The sequence below is a fragment of the Eptatretus burgeri genome, chromosome 1 (genome assembly GCF_056783735.1).
Source record: "Eptatretus burgeri isolate ZD-2024b chromosome 1, Ebu_testis_v1, whole genome shotgun sequence".
Lineage (NCBI taxonomy): Eukaryota > Metazoa > Chordata > Myxini > Myxiniformes > Myxinidae > Eptatretus > Eptatretus burgeri.
The window spans coordinates 45,965,087-45,985,919 of record NC_140961.1 but is presented as its reverse complement, the minus strand read 5'-3'; the positions used below and the strand labels follow the sequence as shown (position 1 = coordinate 45,985,919).

The following is a 20,833-nucleotide window of genomic DNA, read 5'->3' as shown; positions in this document are numbered from 1 at the left end:
TTTGGGGGAATTTAAATAAACAAATTATTAAAACAATGTTACATTATCGATGTTTCAAGATGACGAATTTACTTGTGATATTATATGAATATAAAGTCAGCGACATGGATGTAAATCTGTGTATTCACATTGTGTTCCTTTTTCTGACACTTGGTGTTTCCTGTCACGAATCACTTGGTTAATTGAACTTAAACTCGAACTTCGATCGGAATTTGACGGTACAACCTATCATGGTCTGAACGATCCAACTTGTTAAAGACACACACCCCTCACTCACACACCAACTCCCCATTTTAAATCCTCCGTATGGGCCTGATTTACCAAACTGCAAAGAAAGTGACTCCCATCATGTTGTGTACCTTCCCCGAGTGCAATACATTGTTATTTCCTACAATCCCCCCTTACCTGCTGTGATGGACGGGACGTTCCACTTCCGAGGACGGTGAGCACGAACAGCGCGATGGGAAACAACATGGATGGTGCACATTTATCCACGAACTGAAGATTTAACGACACCGCTCTGTATTAAGAGTTCCCTATTGTTAGAATTCTCATTGTGACGTCACAATGGACTGTGGCCACGCCCCATTTCCCTCGTCCGCATCGATATCTCAACCAGATAGAATTTTTTTTTTTGGTTATGTTTCGTCTCTTCCGGTGAAAACCACGTGACCCAAGGTTGATGAACAACACGAGTCCTTTATCTTTCAAATATTTTGCACCGATGAGAAGAGGATTTAAAACGTTCATTTTTGATCAATTGGGATTCTCATTACAAACATTGTACAACAGACGTGTTTATTTAATTTACGTTATTCATGATAAACCTCATTATAAAGGAGCTCACACAGTGAGTAATAGTGTACCTCCTTATTCGTTTATAGCGAACGTAGTGAGCTTCATACTTAACGCGTGCACATGAGAGAATAGGAAACAACAACAACACAATACCCTGGCAATTTGGAATCCGTGTCGTTGGCTATGACCCTTTTGCTTCCGGTTTTTTTTTTGCTTCCGGTGTTTTTTTGCTTCCGGGTTTTTTTTGCTTCCGGTTTTTGTCATGGGGAATGATGCATGCCGGGCGATAAAGGCATCGTCGGAGACATGAAAGACCCAAATATCAGACATGGTGTATATTTCCTCCACTGACTTTAATAAAGATATCTCCCACATCATCAAAAAATAATTTTTAATCGTGATTTACATTATTTGATCGCTGATCCCGAATCCAGGCCGAAGTAACCGGAAATTGCGTATACAGTTGTGAACAAGTTATAGGTAAAGTCAGAAGCGAATGTAAGAATAATTCTGCGTTCACTTCTTGTATTAATTTTTTTAGATGAGATCCTGTTCTAGCGGTGTAGTTGTCGTGAAGGTAATGTTGAGGATTTTTTTTTTCAGATGAGATCCTGTTCTAGGTGGTGTAGTTGTTGTTGTGAAGGTAATGTTGAGGTAATATTTATTTTTGTCAGATGAGATCCTGTTCTAGGGGGTGTAGTTGTTGTTGTGAAGGTTATGTTGAGGTAATATTTATTTTTGTCAGATGAGATCCTGTTCTAGGCGGTGTAGTTGTTGTTGTGAAGGTAATGTTGAGGTAATATTAATTTTTTTAGATGAGATCCTGTTCTAGGTGGTGTAGTTGTTGTTGTGAAGGTAATGTTGAGGTAATATTAATTTTTTTAGATGAGATCCTGTTCTAGGCGGTGTAGTTGTCGTTGTGAAGGTAATGTTGAGGATTTTCTTCAGATGAGATCCTGTTCTAGGCGGTGTAGTTGTTGTTGTGAAGGTAATGTTGAGGTAATATTTATTTTTTCATAGCAAAAAGACTTTAATTTGATATATTTAAGAAGCGAATGTAAGAAGAATTCTACGTTCGCTTCTAGGCTTTGCCTATTCCATATTATCCCTTTGGTATTCGTGTGAATGAACAGTCATTGTGTGTGTGTGTGTGTGTGTGTGTGTGTGTGTGTGTGTGTGTGTGTGTGTGTGTGTGTGTGTGTGTGTGTGTGTGTACGTGTGTGTACGTGTGTGTGTATGTGCATACGTAATAAATAGATAGACGTTTATACAATCACACCCAACCACCTCATTTTCTCAACACATCCACGACCGAAGGTGGACGAAGGTATTATTATTTGTGGAATCGAACATCAGTAAATAAGTATCATGTAGTTCGGTTGAGAGTGCGCCACTCCATGTGTAGGGATAGCACGGGGAAAGATGGCGGCCCCGTCAAATGTACACAAAATGATCCGTTTAAAACTACTATATGGAGTTTGTAATGTATCGGGTAGGGAAAGCAGTTTGAATGGACCATCAATCTTTTATTGTGCTCCACACACAGAAACCTCAGAACCATTCACGATCCCCGAGCCTCCTCATGCCGCCATGTTCCCGCCTCGCGATGACTACATGACGGAGTTCATGAACACGTGTGTGGTGATTATTCTCTTCAGCGGTTGGTGAGGAAGGAAGGATTGATTGGAGTTGAGCCGCTGTACATGTAAAATGGCGTCCAAGATGGTGAGTGGAAGAGACTCGTTCGTTGTCGTCCTGGGTTGTTGAACCAAACTAAATCCACTTCGCTCAATAGTTCTGGTAATGTTGAACAAAATTCATTATTAAATATTGACGTGTTCAGTGACTCGTGAATGGGGATGTGAAAATGCTCGTCAGTAAAGGATCGTCAGCTTGGAACATGTGATGACGAGCTGTCGTACACCCTGGCCTTGCAGCATCCCCCGCCTTGATTGACTGTCTGGAAGGATGCAACTGATTGGCTTGCTATTAGTTCACGTGTTTGCTTCATTACAAATATAAGCAAAATAAAAAATAACTAATGAATCAACGAGCAAAGAAAAATTAATGAACCACGACACGTCTTTAAAGCCTCACTGTTTATTAATTAATACTCTGTGAGGTTCTTCTTCATCATCCCCGTTGTCCAGTGATCACTGTGTTTCAAATTCAGATCACAAAGTGATCAAATCAACCTTCAATATGCCTCTCTACCCAAAATCAACCTTCAATATGCCACTCTACCCAAAATCAACCTTCGATATGCCACTCTCCAATATCAACTTTCCATATGCCACCCGACCCAAAATCAAACTTCGATATGCCACCTGACCCAAAATCAACCTTCGATATGCCACTCTACCCAAAATCAACCTTCCATATACCACTCGACCCAAAATCAACCTTCGATATGCCACCCTACCCAAAATCAACCTTCGATATGCCACCCTACCCAAAATCAACCTTCGATATGCCACCCTACCCAAAATCAACCTTCGATATGCCACCAGACCCAAAATCAACCTTCGATATGCCACCTGACCCAAAATCAACCTTCAATATGCCACTCTACCCAAAATCAACCTTCAATGTGCCACTCTACCCAAAATCAACCTTCGATATGCCACTCTCCAATATCAACCTTCCATATACCACCCGACCCAAAATCAACCTTCGATATGCCACCTGACCAAAAATCAACCTTCGATATGCCACTCTACCCAAAATCAACCTTCCATATACCACTCGACCCAAAATCAACCTTCGATATGCCACCCTACCCAAAATCAACCTTCGATATGCCACCCTACCCAAAATCAACCTTCGATATGCCACCCTACCCAAAATCAACCTTCGATATGCCACCCGACCCAAAATCAACCTTCGATATGCCACCTGACCCAAAATCAACCTTCGATACGCCACCTGACCCAAAATCAACCTTCGATATGCCACTCTACCCAAAATCAACCTTCCATATACCACTCGACCCAAAATAAACCTTCGATATGCCACCCTACCCAAAATCGACCTTCGATATGCCACCCTACACAATATCAACGTTCCATATGCCACTCCACCAAAAATCAACCTTCCGTACACCACTCTACCCAAAATGAACCTTTGATATGCCACGCTACCAGAAATCATCCTTCCATACACCACTCGACCAAAAATCAACCTTGATATGCCACCCGACCCAAAATCAACCTTCGATATGCCACCTGTCCCAAAATCAACCTTCGATACGCCACCTGACCCAAAATCAACCTTCAATATGCCACTCTACCCAAAATCAACCTTCCATATACCACTCGACCCAAAATCAACCTTCGATATGCCACTCTACCAAAAATCAACCTTCGATATGCCACTATACCCAAAATCAACCTTCGATATGCCACTCAACCCAAAATCAACCTTCGATATGCCACTCAACCCAAAATCAACCTTCGATATGCCACTCTACCCAAAATCAACCTTCGATATGCCATTCTACCCAAAATCAACCTTCGATATGCCACTCCACCCCAAATCAACCTTCGATATGCCACTCTACCCAAAATCAACCTTCGATATGCCACTCTACCCAAAATCAACCTTCGATATGCCATTCTACCCAAAATCAACCTTCGATATGCCACTCTACTCAAAATCAACCTTCGATATGCCGCTCTCCAATATCAACTTTCCATATGCCACCCGACCCAAAATCAACCTTCGATATGCCACCTGACCCAAAATCAACCTTCGATATGCCACTCTACCCAAAATCAACCTTCCATATACCACTCGACCCAAAATCAACCTTCGATATGCCACCCTACCCAAAATCAACCTTCGATATGCCACCCTACCCAAAATCAACCTTCGATATGCCACCCTACCCAAAATCAACCTTCGATATGCCACCCGACCCAAAATCAACCTTCGATATGCCACCTGACCCAAAATCAACCTTCAATATGCCACTCTACCCAAAATCAACCTTCTATATACCACTCGACCCAAAATCAACCTTCGATATGCCACCCTACCCAAAATCAACCTTCGATATGCCACCCTACCCAAAATCAACCTTCGATATGCCACCCTACCCAAAATCAACCTTCGATATGCCACCAGACCCAAAATCAACCTTCGATATGCCACCTGACCCAAAATCAACCTTCAATATGCCACTCTACCCAAAATCAACCTTCAATGTGCCACTCTACCCAAAATCAACCTTCGATATGCCACTCTCCAATATCAACCTTCCATATACCACCCGACCCAAAATCAACCTTCGATATGCCACCTGACCAAAAATCAACCTTCGATATGCCACTCTACCCAAAATCAACCTTCCATATACCACTCGACCCAAAATCAACCTTCGATATGCCACCCTACCCAAAATCAACCTTCGATATGCCACCCTACCCAAAATCAACCTTCGATATGCCACCCTACCCAAAATCAACCTTCGATATGCCACCCGACCCAAAATCAACCTTCGATATGCCACCTGACCCAAAATCAACCTTCGATACGCCACCTGACCCAAAATCAACCTTCGATATGCCACTCTACCCAAAATCAACCTTCCATATACCACTCGACCCAAAATAAACCTTCGATATGCCACCCTACCCAAAATCGACCTTCGATATGCCACCCTACCCAATATCAACGTTCCATATGCCACTCCACCAAAAATCAACCTTCCGTACACCACTCTACCCAAAATGAACCTTTGATATGCCACGCTACCAGAAATCATCCTTCCATACACCACTCGACCAAAAATCAACCTTGATATGCCACCCGACCCAAAATCAACCTTCGATATGCCACCTGTCCCAAAATCAACCTTCGATACGCCACCTGACCCAAAATCAACCTTCAATATGCCACTCTACCCAAAATCAACCTTCCATATACCACTCGACCCAAAATCAACCTTCGATATGCCACTCTACCAAAAATCAACCTTCGATATGCCACTATACCCAAAATCAACCTTCGATATGCCACTCAACCCAAAATCAACCTTCGATATGCCACTCAACCCAAAATCAACCTTCGATATGCCACTCTACCCAAAATCAACCTTCGATATGCCATTCTACCCAAAATCAACCTTCGATATGCCACTCCACCCCAAATCAACCTTCGATATGCCACTCTACCCAAAATCAACCTTCGATATGCCACTCTACCCAAAATCAACCTTCGATATGCCATTCTACCCAAAATCAACCTTCGATATGCCACTCTACTCAAAATCAACCTTCGATATGCCGCTCTCCAATATCAACTTTCCATATGCCACCCGACCCAAAATCAACCTTCGATATGCCACCTGACCCAAAATCAACCTTCGATATGCCACTCTACCCAAAATCAACCTTCCATATACCACTCGACCCAAAATCAACCTTCGATATGCCACCCTACCCAAAATCAACCTTCGATATGCCACCCTACCCAAAATCAACCTTCGATATGCCACCCTACCCAAAATCAACCTTCGATATGCCACCCGACCCAAAATCAACCTTCGATATGCCACCTGACCCAAAATCAACCTTCAATATGCCACTCTACCCAAAATCAACCTTCAATATGCCACTCTACCCAAAATCAACCTTCGATATGCCAGTCTCCAATATCAACCTTCCATATACCACCCGACCCAAAATCAACCTTCGATATGCCACCTGACCCAAAATCAACCTTCGATATGCCACTCTACCCAAAATCAACCTTCCATATACCACTCGACCCAAAATAAACCTTTGATATGCCACCCTACCCAAAATCAACCTTCGATATGCCACCCTACCCAAAATCAACCTTCGATATGCCACCCTACCCAAAATCAACCTTCGATATGCCACCCGACCCAAAATCAACCTTCGATATGCCACCTGACCCAAAATCAACCTTCGACACGCCACCTGACCCAAAATCAACCTTCCATATACCACTCGACCCAAAATAAACCTTTGATATGCCACCCTACCCAAAATCGACCTTCGATATGCCACCCTACCCAATATCAACCTTCCATATGCCACTCCACCAAAAATCAACCTTCCGTACACCACTCTACCCAAAATGAACCTTTGATATGCCACGCTACCAAAAATCATCCTTCCATACACCACTCTACCAAAAATCAACCTTGATATGCCACCCGACCCAAAAACAACCTTCGATATGCCACCCTACCCAAAATCAACCTTCGATATTCCACTCTACCCAAAATCAACCTTCGATATGCCACTCTACCCAAAATCAACATTCCCTATACCACTCTATCCAAAATCAACCTTCGATATGCCACTCAACCAAAAATCAACCTTCGATATGCCACCCTACCCAAAATCAACCTTCGATATTCCACTCTACCCAAAATCAACCTTCGATATGCCACTCTACCCAAAATCAACATTCCCTATACCACTCAATCCAAAATCAACCTTCGATATGCCACTCAACCAAAAATCAACCTTCGATATGCCACTCTACCCAAAATCAACCTTCGATATGCCACTATACCCAAAATCAACCTTCGATATGCCACTCAACCCAAAATCAACCTTCGATATGCCACTCTACCCAAAATCAACCTTCGATAGGCCATTCTACCCAAAATCAACCTTCGATATGCCACTCCACCCCAAATCAACCTTCGATATGCCACTCTACCCAAAATCAACCTTCGATATGCCACTCTACCCAAAATCAACCTTCGATATGCCATTCTACCCAAAATCAACCTTCGATATGCCACTCTACCCAAAATCAACCTTCGATATGCCACTCTCCAATATCAACTTTCCATATGCCACCCGACCCAAAATCAACCTTCGATATGCCACCTGACCCAAAATCAACCTTCGATATGCCACTCTACCCAAAATCAACCTTCCATATACCACTCGACCCAAAATCAACCTTCGATATGCCACCCTACCAAAAATCAACCTTCGGTATGCCACCCTACCCAAAATCAACCTTTGATATGCCACCCTACCCAAAATCAACCTTCGATATGCCACCTGACCCAAAATCAACCTTCGATATGCCACCTGACCCAAAATCAACCTTCGATATGCCACTCTACCCAAAATCAACCTTCCATATACCACTCGACCCAAAATAAACCTTCGATATGCCACCCTTCCCAAAATCGACCTTCGATATGCCACCCTACCCAATATCAACCTTCCATATGCCACTCCACCAAAAATCAACCTTCCATACACCACTCTACCCAAAATGAACCTTTGATATGCCACGCTACCAAAAATCATCCTTCCATACACCACTCTACCAAAAATCAACCTTGATATGCCACCCGACCCAAAAACAACCTTCGATATGCCACCCTATCCAAAATCAACCTTCGATATTCCACTCTACCCAAAATCAACCTTCGATATGCCACTCTACCCAAAATCAACATTCCCTATACCACTCTATCCAAAATCAACCTTCGATATGCCACTCAACCAAAAATCAACCTTCAATATGCCACTCTACCCAAAATCAACCTTCGATATGTCACTATACCCAAAATCAACCTTCGATATGCCACTCAACCCAAAATCAACCTTCGATATGCCACTCTACCCAAAATCAACCTTCGATAGGCCATTCTACCCAAAATCAACCTTCGATATGCCACTCCACCCCAAATCAACCTTCGATATGCCACTCTACCCAAAATCAACCTTCGATATGCCACTCTACCCAAAATCAACCTTCGATATGCCATTCTACCCAAAATCAACCTTCGATATGCCACTCTACCCAAAATCAACCTTCGATATGCCACTCTCCAATATCAACTTTCCATATGCCACCCAACCCAAAATCAACCTTCGATATGCCACCTGACCCAAAATCAACCTTCGATATGCCACTCTACCCAAAATCAACCTTCCATATACCACTCGACCCAAAATCAACCTTCGATATGCCACCCTACCAAAAATCAACCTTCGATATGCCACCCTACCCAAAATCAACCTTTGATATGCCACCCTACCCAAAATCAACCTTCGATATGCCACCTGACCCAAAATCAACCTTCGATATGCCACCTGACCCAAAATCAACCTTCGATATGCCACTCTACCCAAAATCAACCTTCGATATGCCATTCTACCCAAAATCAACCTTCGATATGCCACTCTACCCAAAATCAACCTTCGATATGCCACTCTCCAATATCAACTTTCCATATGCCACCCGACCCAAAATCAACCTTCGATATGCCACCTGACCCAAAATCAACCTTCGATATGCCACTCTACCCAAAATCAACCTTCCATATACCACTCGACCCAAAATCAACCTTCGATATGCCACCCTACCAAAAATCAACCTTCGATATGCCACCCTACCCAAAATCAACCTTTGATATGCCACCCTACCCAAAATCAACCTTCGATATGCCACCTGACCCAAAATCAACCTTCGATATGCCACCTGACCCAAAATCAACCTTCGATATGCCACTCTACCCAAAATCAACCTTCCATATACCACTCGACCCAAAATAAACCTTCGATATGCCACCCTTCCCAAAATCGACCTTCGATATGCCACCCTACCCAATATCAACCTTCCATATGCCACTCCACCAAAAATCAACCTTCCGTACACCACTCTACCCAAAATGAACCTTTGATATGCCACGCTACCAAAAATCATCCTTCCATACACCACTCTACCAAAAATCAACCTTGATATGCCACCCGACCCAAAAACAACCTTCGATATGCCACCCTATCCAAAATCAACCTTCGATATTCCACTCTACCCAAAATCAACCTTCGATATGCCACTCTACCCAAAATCAACATTCCCTATACCACTCTATCCAAAATCAACCTTCGATATGCCACTCAACCAAAAATCAACCTTCGATATGCCACTCTACCCAAAATCAACCTTCGATATGCCACTATACCCAAAATCAACCTTCGATATGCCACTCAACCCAAAATCAACCTTCGATATGCCACTCAACCCAAAATCAACCTTCGATATGCCACTCTACCCAAAATCAACCTTCCATATGCCATTCTACCCAAAATCAACCTTCGATATGCCACTCCACCCCAAATCAACCTTCGATATGCCACTCTACCCAAAATCAACCTTCGATATGCCATTCTACCCAAAATCAACCTTCGATATGCCACTCCACCCCAAATCAACCTTCGATATGCCATTCTACCCAAAATCAACCAACACTTATCGTTTTGCTCTTGTATCTGAATCCTTCATCTCTACGTCATGGCACGATGGCACAATAAACATTAAAAGCCTACCAACTGATCAGCTGTATCTTGCTTTTTAAACACCATGAAACTGAAATGGATCTTCATTTATAAAGCCATATAACCACTATACACCTTCTCAGTAATTAAGCTCAACCATGACCAGGGTGGTTCAAATTTGACCTGGACTTTTATTTCTAAAAGACAGAGATAATGTGCGTCGGTTAATAGATGTTGAACAAATTATACGTGCTCAAAATCAACGTGGATTGGTGGCAAACCAGGGCCGTTGATTTCTGGTCAATGAGACATCAAGTCTGGTGAGATTTACTGACCATTGTCTGCACCCGGTGTGACGATGATTGTTCCTGAAGGATATCTGTATTAAAAAAGCACCAATTGGAAGAAACAACTCAAGTGTGCATCCAAAGCTTCGAAAAGAATACACCAGGTGGGGAACTGTCCACCTGGAGCATAGCTGGGAGGAGCAGAGTAGCGAGGCGGCCCCGCCCCTCGCGGAATGCGATCCCTCTCGGTCGGACTGAGCGACGCAGAAACCCAATCGCCGCACGCGGGCAATTTCCATCCCGCGCGGCGAGAAGGGTCGGGGGGTCAGAGAAATTGGGCTTGATCGGCGCGCCATTACGGCGGCCTTGGATGCTTTAATGCTTTCCATATTATTCCCACCCCCACCATCTCCCCCCCCCCTCACCCCAACCACCACTTGTTCCCCGCTTTGGCCAGCTTTCGTGCGTTCTATCGTTGGGTGTACATGACGATGGAACCCGATTCGCGTGTTTGACGTGCACACTCTCTCTGTGTGCACTGATCGAGCACACTGCGCGTCTAATGTACGATCAAAGTACAATACATGTGTGCGGATTTCTACAAACTGTGTACACACGCGTCCGAAGCGCGCTGCGAGCGCACGCGTACACACATAACAACGGAGGGGTTTTCATGCTCGCCGCACGTGCGCGCGCGCCATTGAAAGGGTTTCCCCAGGATTACGTCACCTATGAGGATTTTCCACTCACGCATGGCTGTCGCGCGCGGTGAAGCTCGCTTTGCGAAACGCGGCCGAAAAGCTCGATGGATAATGTGCCGAATACGTACTCTCCCCATTGTCCGAAGTCTCTCATTTCAGCCTTTTGTTAAATCCGCGGATCGGCCTCTTTGGCCTTCCTAATCTGGGAATGCACAGCTCATGAAGACTGCGATGCCAAGTTCCAATCTCATGTACAGTGTTGATTGGTTTATTTGATGCGGACGTTAAAGTTCATTTAGTGGCGGAAAAAAGGCTTTCAGATAAAGAAAGAGGTTAATGTAAACAAAATTAACTAAAATGGCACTCGTAGAACACGTATAGTCACGCCTTGCATATTCATTCTGAACAAAAATATCATTGTTAACTGAACACGCTACTATTATAGCCCACTGCTGATATGGCCCATATACCCATATCATCCATGCACTCGATTATTTCACAGTTTCTTGGCATGGGTTATGTATGACGTCATTAATTAAATTCTTCACTCACATCGAGTCACAGATTAGATATACAGTGCCAATAGAAAGTGTACACCCCATTTCAAAATTTTAACCTTTCGATGCCTTATGGCCTGGAATTAAATTGCATTAAATCAGACCTTTTCCACCTTTATTTACACATCGTAACCCACAACTTCCAAGTGAAAAACAAATTCTACAAATTTCAGAAAATTAATTAAAAATACAAAACTTCAATATATTGGTTGGATAGGTGTACACCCCCTTATAATAGCAATTGTAAATTAGCTCAGGTGTAACGAATCACCTTCAAAATCACACACCAAGTTAAATGGCCTCCACTTGTGTTAAATTGCAGTGATAATGATTATTTCAGAATAAAATCAGCTGCTCCTTGAGGTTTCCTCTGTTGGGTTGTGCATTTCACAGCAAAGACTCAACCATGAGCACCAAGGAGCTTTCAAAAGACCTCCAGGCTAAAGTTGTGAAAAGACAGATCGGGGATGGGTATAAAAAATATTTCAAAGGCCTTGAATATCCCTTGGAGCACAGCCAGGACGATCATAAAGAAGTGAAAGGTGGATGGTACCACCAAGATCTTGTCGAGATCAAGCTGTCCCTCCAAACTGGATGACCAAGTAAAGAGGAGACTGATCAGAGAGGCCACAAAGAGGCCAATGGCAACTTTGAAAGAGCTACATGCCTTTATGGCAAAAACTGGTCAATGTGTGCATGTGACAACAATATCCTAAGTATTCCACAAGTCTGGCTTGTACGGTAGGGTGGCAAGAAGGAAGTCATTACTCAAAAAGGCCCACCTTGAGACCCGTTTGAGGTATGCAAAAAACTGACTCCGAAGATTCTGAAGCCATGTGGCAAAAAGTTTTGTGGTCTGCCGAAACCAAGATGGAATGTTTTGGCTTAAATGCAAAATGTTACGTTTGGTGCAAACTCAGCACAGCACATCACCCAAAGACACCATCCCTACTGTGAAGCATGGTGGTGGCAGCATCATGTTATGGGGATGGTTCTCATCAGCAGGGACTGGGGCACTTGTCAGGAGTGAAGGGAAAATGGATGGAGCAAAAAAAAAAAAACTCCCAGAAGAAAACCTGCTGCCCTCTGCAAGAAAACTTAAATTGGGATGCAAGTTCACCTTTCAGCATGACAATGATCCAAAGCGCACAGCCAAAGCTGCACTGGAGTGGTGAAGGAACAAAACGATAAATGTCCTTGAGTGGCCCAGTCAGAGCCCCAACCTAAATCCAATCGAAAATCTGTGGCAAGACTTTAAGATTGCTGTCCATCGACGCTCCCCAAGCAACTTGACTGACCTTGAACAGTTTTGTGCATAAGAATGGGCAAATATTACTCAACCAAGGTATGCAATGTTGGTTGAGACCTACCCAACAGACTCACAACTCTAATTGCTGACAAAGGTACTTCTACCAAGTATTACCTCAGGAGGGTGGACACTTATCCAACGAAGACATTGTAGTTTTCTATTTTTAATTGATTTTCTGAAATTTGTAGAATTTGTTTTTCACTTGGAAGTTGTGGGTTATGATGTGTAAATAAAGGTGGAAAAAGTCTGGTTTAATGCAATTTAATTCCAGGCTATAAGGTAACAGAAGGTGAAAAATTTGAAAGGGGGTGTAGACTTTCTATAGGCACTGTATAAAGTTTCAGATTTTTGGATAAGGATTTCAATTCAACCAATTATGGATGGAATACCACTTAACCGATGATGTAATCGTTATGACCTTATATACCCCATGGGGAGTTGATGAATTATTCCAAGTTTAATTTGTTTTTGTTGAGCTGTTTCAGAGAAAATGATGTCCAAATTTTTCCCTTTAATTCAATATGGTTGCCATACCATGTGACCTATGACGTGAGAGTTAGCAATAAAATATCCATGGGGAGTTCCTCCGATGTTTAAAGTTTCCCATTGATCGGACAAGAGGTTGCATAGAAAAACCAGTTTAAAAACTAAAATATATGGACGTGGACACACACACTAACAGACACACACACACACACACACACACACACACACACACACACACACACACACACACACACACACACACACACACACGCATTGTAATAATCTCACATCCCCTTCGGGAGCGACACAAAAACGGCAAATGAATAAGGTTTGTATTTGTCTGATGGCGTTTTCATCCAAACCCCTGACTTATCATGATAAGCATGGTTATGGCCCATGGGGAACCCAAGTTCAAATCCCACACACTGACAGATCATATGTGTTTGTCTTTTGAATAAACCTTAGATCAGTATTAAAAAAATTTGCTTGGGAATTGTATCCTTAAATTTGTGACGTTTCCTATTATAGACATATGTGATGTGCACACATCATCTGCACACTTATGTCAGCGTTCTGCTGCAGTGGTGTGTGAAATGTTCATTAATATTTAAACAAAACGCAGTAAATACGGTACTCATGAAATGACTAAATCTGCCTCAGAATGCTCGACGTGCATGTGCAGAAATCCCAAGCAATGAGGTTCATTGGGGTGGCCCGAATGTATATCATGCATACCAGTTAAGAATTGTGACATAAAATGGCTTACAAAGCTTCTAAAAGAAGCCAAAAATACTTGGAAAGTACGTGTGAGAGAGGAGTGTCCCTCTGCACAAATATATATTTGGAGAACTTACTGATCAACTCACCCAAAAAGTGGATATCTCACAAGGTTGTATATGGTTTTATTTTTCTAAAATTTACTCTGTATATGGTTTTTCCAGAAGTTTTACCAGAGTACACAGGTTGGTAAACCAGATTTTTAGGTTCCATATTGAATTTATAACCAATTGGGGTTGAGTATGCACTGAATGAAAATATTGTATTTGTTCTTATTCCATCATTGTAAGCACCATCAATCAAATCACAGTGAATTAAAACCGAATTTATGACTGAGAATATTTAAATGACATTATCACTATAAAATGTTCCATTATTTTCAATCTTTTTTGAGGAGAAACCCAATAACTCTCTAAATGAATTATCAATTGTGAAATCAACCTTGAAGTTATTTTTAAGTTTAATCGTTGATTTTGAAGTATACTTTTGAATATCTAAAACAATATTTTTTGGTTCATCACCCTGTTCTTTCATAAGGCGAGCAATTTCGGAAGATATTTGAGAAATCTCGTATGCTCTAGGTGAAACTGTTATAGTTTTGTGTCCACTTCCCAGATTATAACTAAACTTGTCATTTTTATCTGTGATATGAAACAAGGTATTATAAGTTTACATAGACATTAAAGACGCCTCATATTATTTTGTTGCGTCAAGTTGTAGTGGGTATGGGAAAGAAGATGTGTGATCACTCATTGTGAAATTAAAACTAAGGATTGTGCTTCTCATTTATAAGTTTTTTAAAGTCTGTATATAATTATTATAAATCTTTTTTATTTTCTGAAACACCACACTTGTTACATATTCTTGAAAAGAAGATAACATAAATGATTTTTCTTCCAACATTCAGTGGCAGTAATTCCACCATTATCTTATCTATAAATATATATATACTTTTTTTATCATCTTTCAACAATAAAAAATAATTCTCATTAGCATCTACAATTGATGATATTTTTTCATTTTCATCATGAGAGAGAATTAAACTCATTTAACATGGGATAAAATATCTTTGTATTGACATTTATTAATTATTTTCATGTTCATTAACTGGTCTAAAATGGCTGTTACTTCATTAAAACAATTGTTATTTCCAGCCTTTTTACTGCCAAACAACAATAACAGTCTATTAACGAATCGTGATGGCTCATTTGGAAGAAAATTTACACCTGAACCAAGCCTACTTAAAGCCTCAATAATGTGTTTCTCCTTTTCATTCTTCCTTCCTTTACTGGCAACAGAAACTCCATAATCAAGCGAATTTAGTAAATCAATATATACTCTATCATCCATATTTTTTATATTCAATGGTTTATCGAAATAACTTGATTCACCCCTCACAATTGAACCTTGTCTTCCATCTTTTGTAAGAAGAAACATTCATCTCGGAGTTAATTTAACAGGTGGTTGAGTAGAACTCAAGAACCTTAATTGATCATTAAATCTCAATACCTTTTCTTTAAGAAGACCGGGCGTAGTGGCGTGCGCCTGTAATCCGGCTACTCGAAGGCTTGGGTTGGAGGATCGCTTGAGGACGGGAGCTCTGCACTGGGCCACGCTATGAGAGGGTGTAGGGCAGCCCGGAATCATGGCGAAACCCAATCCTTATCCCTGTGTCGTAAGAGGCGACCAGGGTTGCGTCAGGAAGGGCATCCAGTGTAAAACCTGTGCCAAATCAGTATGCGGATCATAACGGATGATCCGCTGTGGCAACCCCTAACGGGAGCAGCTGAAAGAAGAACACCTTTTCTTTAAGAAGATGGACTAGTGCTGGTTGTTCTGTTCGAATGAGACCTGCTGTGGTTTTTGAATGTATTGAATATTCTATGTTTTGGAGAGCATTCACAACATAATCAGGGGGTTGATTTATCTCTTCCAGTTGTTGAAATAATCCTTCATCATCATATATCTATATATTCTCCTATATCTTCTAGTTCTTGCTCTGTCATTTGACGAAAATCTTTTATCATTTGAAGTTTTTAGGGGTGTATTTTATCATAGGAACTGTAGACATTTGTTGGGGAGTTTTTTTTGGTTTAAGTGGTTTCAAAATTTTCTCTTGTTTTCTTTCAAATGCTTCTTCACCCGTTAGTTTGTGTCTGCGTTTCTTCTTTATGTCTTCCTGTTGTTTGATAACTTTTGAAACCAACTCTTGATATTCCTTAAATCTTCTTGCTCGTTCTTTCGCATCCATTTATTTATCGGAAAATATCATTTAATGAATTGTTAAGGTCAATCGGGAAATTTTCCTTTTCTTCATCATTGAAGTAGATGTGTTCAAATATATTATTTTCTTTAAATATTTCATCAAATTATTTATTAACATTAATACGCATTGTAATTTCTTCTTCACTAATACTTGTATCTCTGCTTTTCATACGTTTGCATTGAGTTTCTTCTCAACATCAAAAGCGAATGATAAAATCTTAACTCCATTACCACTCAGATGTTTAATTGCCTCATTCCTTCTGGATTAGGTTCTAATAACCCAAGACCACCACATTTTAGTTTATTTAACTCACTCTTACAATGTGAATATTTTGTTGCACCAAGAGAGACCTCCTCAAATATTTGTCCTTCGTTCCTCAATCACATAATATGTTCCTCTATTGAAATCTAGTAATAATCTTCACCTTCTACTTCTCCTAGTTGCATTACTCTGGTGGTTGTAGATACAATACGTATCACAATTTTTTTTTTTGTTTTTTTTAAACATGTAATCTTTTCATTTTTACTCTTCAATAACTTAGATTTATGAAAGTTTTTTTTCCCAGAAGCAGATTTACCCACAAGATTAATAATAACAACTGTCATTTATGTCTGTCATTGTTCATAAAATAAAAATTATATTCCTCAGTAGCTCATCTTGTTTCACAACAATGTATTTATATTTTCCAGTCGTGTGTTTCATATACTCCTCAAATTCTTTTTTTACGACACAACGTAGAACAATTGTCTCTCCAAAAATTATTTATATCTATTGAATTTAACTTGAATAAAATAAATGCATGAGCATTATTTCTTATCGAGCAACGAGGGTGTTGAAAGTATGATTGACAAGATAAATACAATTACAAGAAGAATGCCTCCCTCTTGTTAAATAACCATCCATAACCGATTTATCCAAATCTTGGGGTGAAGGTATATCATCCATATTATCACAAAGAATACAAGTTAGAGGTTTTGATTTATTTTTACATTTCTGTGTCTCACAAAATAGTTGTATTATATTGTTGCAGACCTAGGGGTGGGGCGAGAAGACCATGAGGAGGGGGAGGGGGGTGGGAAGCTATCTCGGGTTCCCACCAGACTCTCCGGAATCACAGGCTGTCGCACACAGATAACTCCGTAACGCGGCGGGTCGTTAATCGACCGTGAATGCCAATAACTCAACCACGTGACCTAGGGTTTTCCATCTAAACCAGTTACCGAATTAATCACGTGACCTAATTACCGGGGGACACGCCCTCGGTACGCCTTGTCCGAACCGGGTCACCTTACGGGGTTAGATGCAGCCGAGCGACACTGCCAAGGACGTATCGGTTTAAAGAATGGATCGTTGGGAATAAAGTCCCGTCTAGGCTAGGATACGGACCATGCTGGATCAATGAAAGAAAAGATAAAAACGAGCTGGGAACATTTACACACAATCATTTATTACAGGCAGGCGAGGAAAAGCATGTGGCACAATGAATAGATTTATTGTTGTGTGTCAGCAGGGACAGTAAGGAATTTGTGAGGTGTGACAGCAAGGCAAGCAACTTACAAAAGCAGACACAGAGCAGACTTATACTGATATATCTTTGACTATCTTAACTTAAAGCTAGGACGGGTGCCATTACATACACATAAAACCCGATAAAGAGGAGTTAATTAGAAGAAAGGAGAGTAGATGAGGCTAATGGTCTTGTAATACCTTGCACGGTTGACCGACCGTGCTACCCAGTACGTTTTGGGGGAACGCTCCGCTGAGCGATCCCTCCTTGAGAGTTGGCGTGTCCTCTCCTGCTTGGTTACAGTGCCGGTGCAGTGCGTACACCGGTCCAGAGAATTGGCGAGGCCATCAGACATGAGGGAGGATGTTAGGTGGAGGCAGCACGTGAAGTCAAAGATCGAGAGACAGGCAGATGGAGTAGGCGGATCCAGACGACGAATGTAAGGATTTCAGAGATAGGAAGGCGGGGATCGAGAGCGAGTGGGCGGAGTAGCAGACGGGACTGGTGGAACAGCAGACGCATGCAGAGATCGATCCAAGGCCAAAGGGGAAGAGGACGACGACAGACGGCTTCACGATCCATCCTTTATAGGCCCGGCGGTGCAGGGTGGGGGCGACGGCACGAAGCGATGCGTCGTCACCCGAATCGGGCGCTCCCATTGGGCCCTAGCCTTGTGCTGCCCGGCTCCCATGGCCGGAAGCAGCCTCATTGATGCATCCGGCGAGACATCGCCGAGCTGTGGAATTGTCTTGCTCCGAACACCGCGACATGAAGAGGAGAAACTTTTGTTTGAGCTACTTTAATTGATGGTCTTCCAGATATATGAAAAGCCCTTCCACTGAAGGAAATTGAAGAACTCATATTATCAGTCATAAATGTTTTTATCCAATAGTTGTTATATCTATCTTTATTCAATTTTACATCCTTGACATATTTCTCAGTATCTTTTACAAATGTAGAGATTGAGTGAAACTTGTCTTTTGTGTCTTAATACATTGTATTTATTGAGTAAAAAAAAGTTGGTGGGTTCACTTATAAATTACCACAAGATTTTTATCAGGAAAATTTCATTTTATTCACATGAATTGCAAAAGACAAAGGTGATGAAAAAAATTGAAAAATAAGGTTCTAATACTGAAACAGTCTCCTCCAAAGAGACTAACTAACTTGGACTTGTGCCAAGAATTGATTTTTATTTTAAGCAGTTATACTATATAAATATGGTGACTACAACTCATTGTAATGTCTGTAATAATAATATTCTTTAAAAAAAAAACTTATAATAGACACCTTCAAACACAAAAACATGAAAGATCTGTTGAAGGAATATCTTTAAATTATATGATTTGTGATATATGTAATATTGATATTCTTTAAAAAAATTTTTTTATAATAGACACCTTCAAACACAAGAAGAATGAAGAGGGGGTATATGGACACTCAATTGAAAATATTGATGAAGCATTTAAAGGACAAATAAAAATAAGATTATTTTGCTAAAAAGAGCCAACACCAACATCAACCATTGAGACAATTCTTATGATTAAACCAAGAATTGAAATTCAAATTAAAAATACAATACATTGAGCAAAATCAATACTTTAAAGTTTTATATGGAAGTAAAAATAAAAATGAGAAGAGTAGGTGGCGAAGAAACTCCCGACATGAGAATAAACCCTCACCTGATTACATCATTCTAAGATTTATTAGATTGTGATGTATATGATGAACTTCTGAGACATAAACAAAATGTTAATGACAATGTAGAAGGTAGTGTATTCGTTATTGAAAGTAATTTTTTTGGATATTCACATCCTAAAATCAGATCCTCTCAAAGCTTCCTCATACATTGATTTTCTCAGAGATAAAACTTAAAAAGGCAGTTGTTAATATTCAAAACAATGATAATAAATGCTTTCTATGGTCTGTTCTTGCTCACCTACATCCTCCAAAAAGGCATACTGAAACAGTAACTCATTATAAGAAATATGAGAAAATACATTAAATGTTAAAGACAAGTTTCCAATGTCATTGAGAGATATTCCTAAATTTGAGAAAATGAATAATCTATCGATCAATGTATATGGATTAAAGGACACAAACAAAGTTCAGATATTAAAAATTTGAAACAACTATAAAAATGATGAAACACATTGACCTTCTCAACTTTACTTCAAAGGAAAAATCACATTATGCTTACATGAAAAATTTATCAAGAGAAACCAAATCTCAACTATATAACAGAAAGTGTAAAACATATCCTTGTAAGAGATGTCTCAACTCCTTTCATACAAAGGAACAATTTAATCAACATTTGAAATATTGTAGAAATCATAAATCACATGTGATAATTGTCCTATGAGGTTAACTTCACATGTGATAATCATCACATGAGGTATTCTTCACATGTGATAATCATCACATGAAGTATTCTTCACATATGATCATCACATGAGGTAAACTTCACATGTGATAATCGTCACATGAGGTATACTTCACATGAGATAATAGTCACATGAGGTAAACGTCACATGTGATAATCGTCACATGAGGTAAACTTCACATGTGATAATTGTCACATGAGGTAAACTTCACATGTGATAATCGTCACATGAGGTAAACTTCACATGTGATAATCGTCACATGAGGTATTCTTCACATGTGATAATCGTCACATGAGGTAATAGTCACATGAGGTATAGGTCTCATGTGATAATTGTCACATGAGGTATTCTTCACATGTGATAACCATCACATGAGATATTCTTCACATGTGATAATCGTTACATGGGGTATTCTTCACATGTGATAATCGTCACATGAGGTATTCTTCACATGTGATAATCGTCACATGAGGTATT

At 40.6% G+C, this 20,833-nt stretch overlaps 1 protein-coding gene across 1 annotated transcript in view; it reads left to right on the top strand.

Annotated features, from left to right (window-relative positions):
• Positions 1–2,189: 2,189 nt before the first annotated feature.
• The window catches only part of VGLL2 (vestigial like family member 2), a 29,797-nt gene continuing 11,153 nt past the window's right edge, over positions 2,190–20,833 (top strand). Inside the window, exon 1 of the mRNA XM_085882152.1 lies at positions 2,190–2,523. Within this exon, the coding sequence (XP_085738278.1) occupies positions 2,509–2,523 (15 nt within the window). The 5' untranslated portion in view covers positions 2,190–2,508. The remainder of the gene's footprint in view (positions 2,524–20,833) is intronic.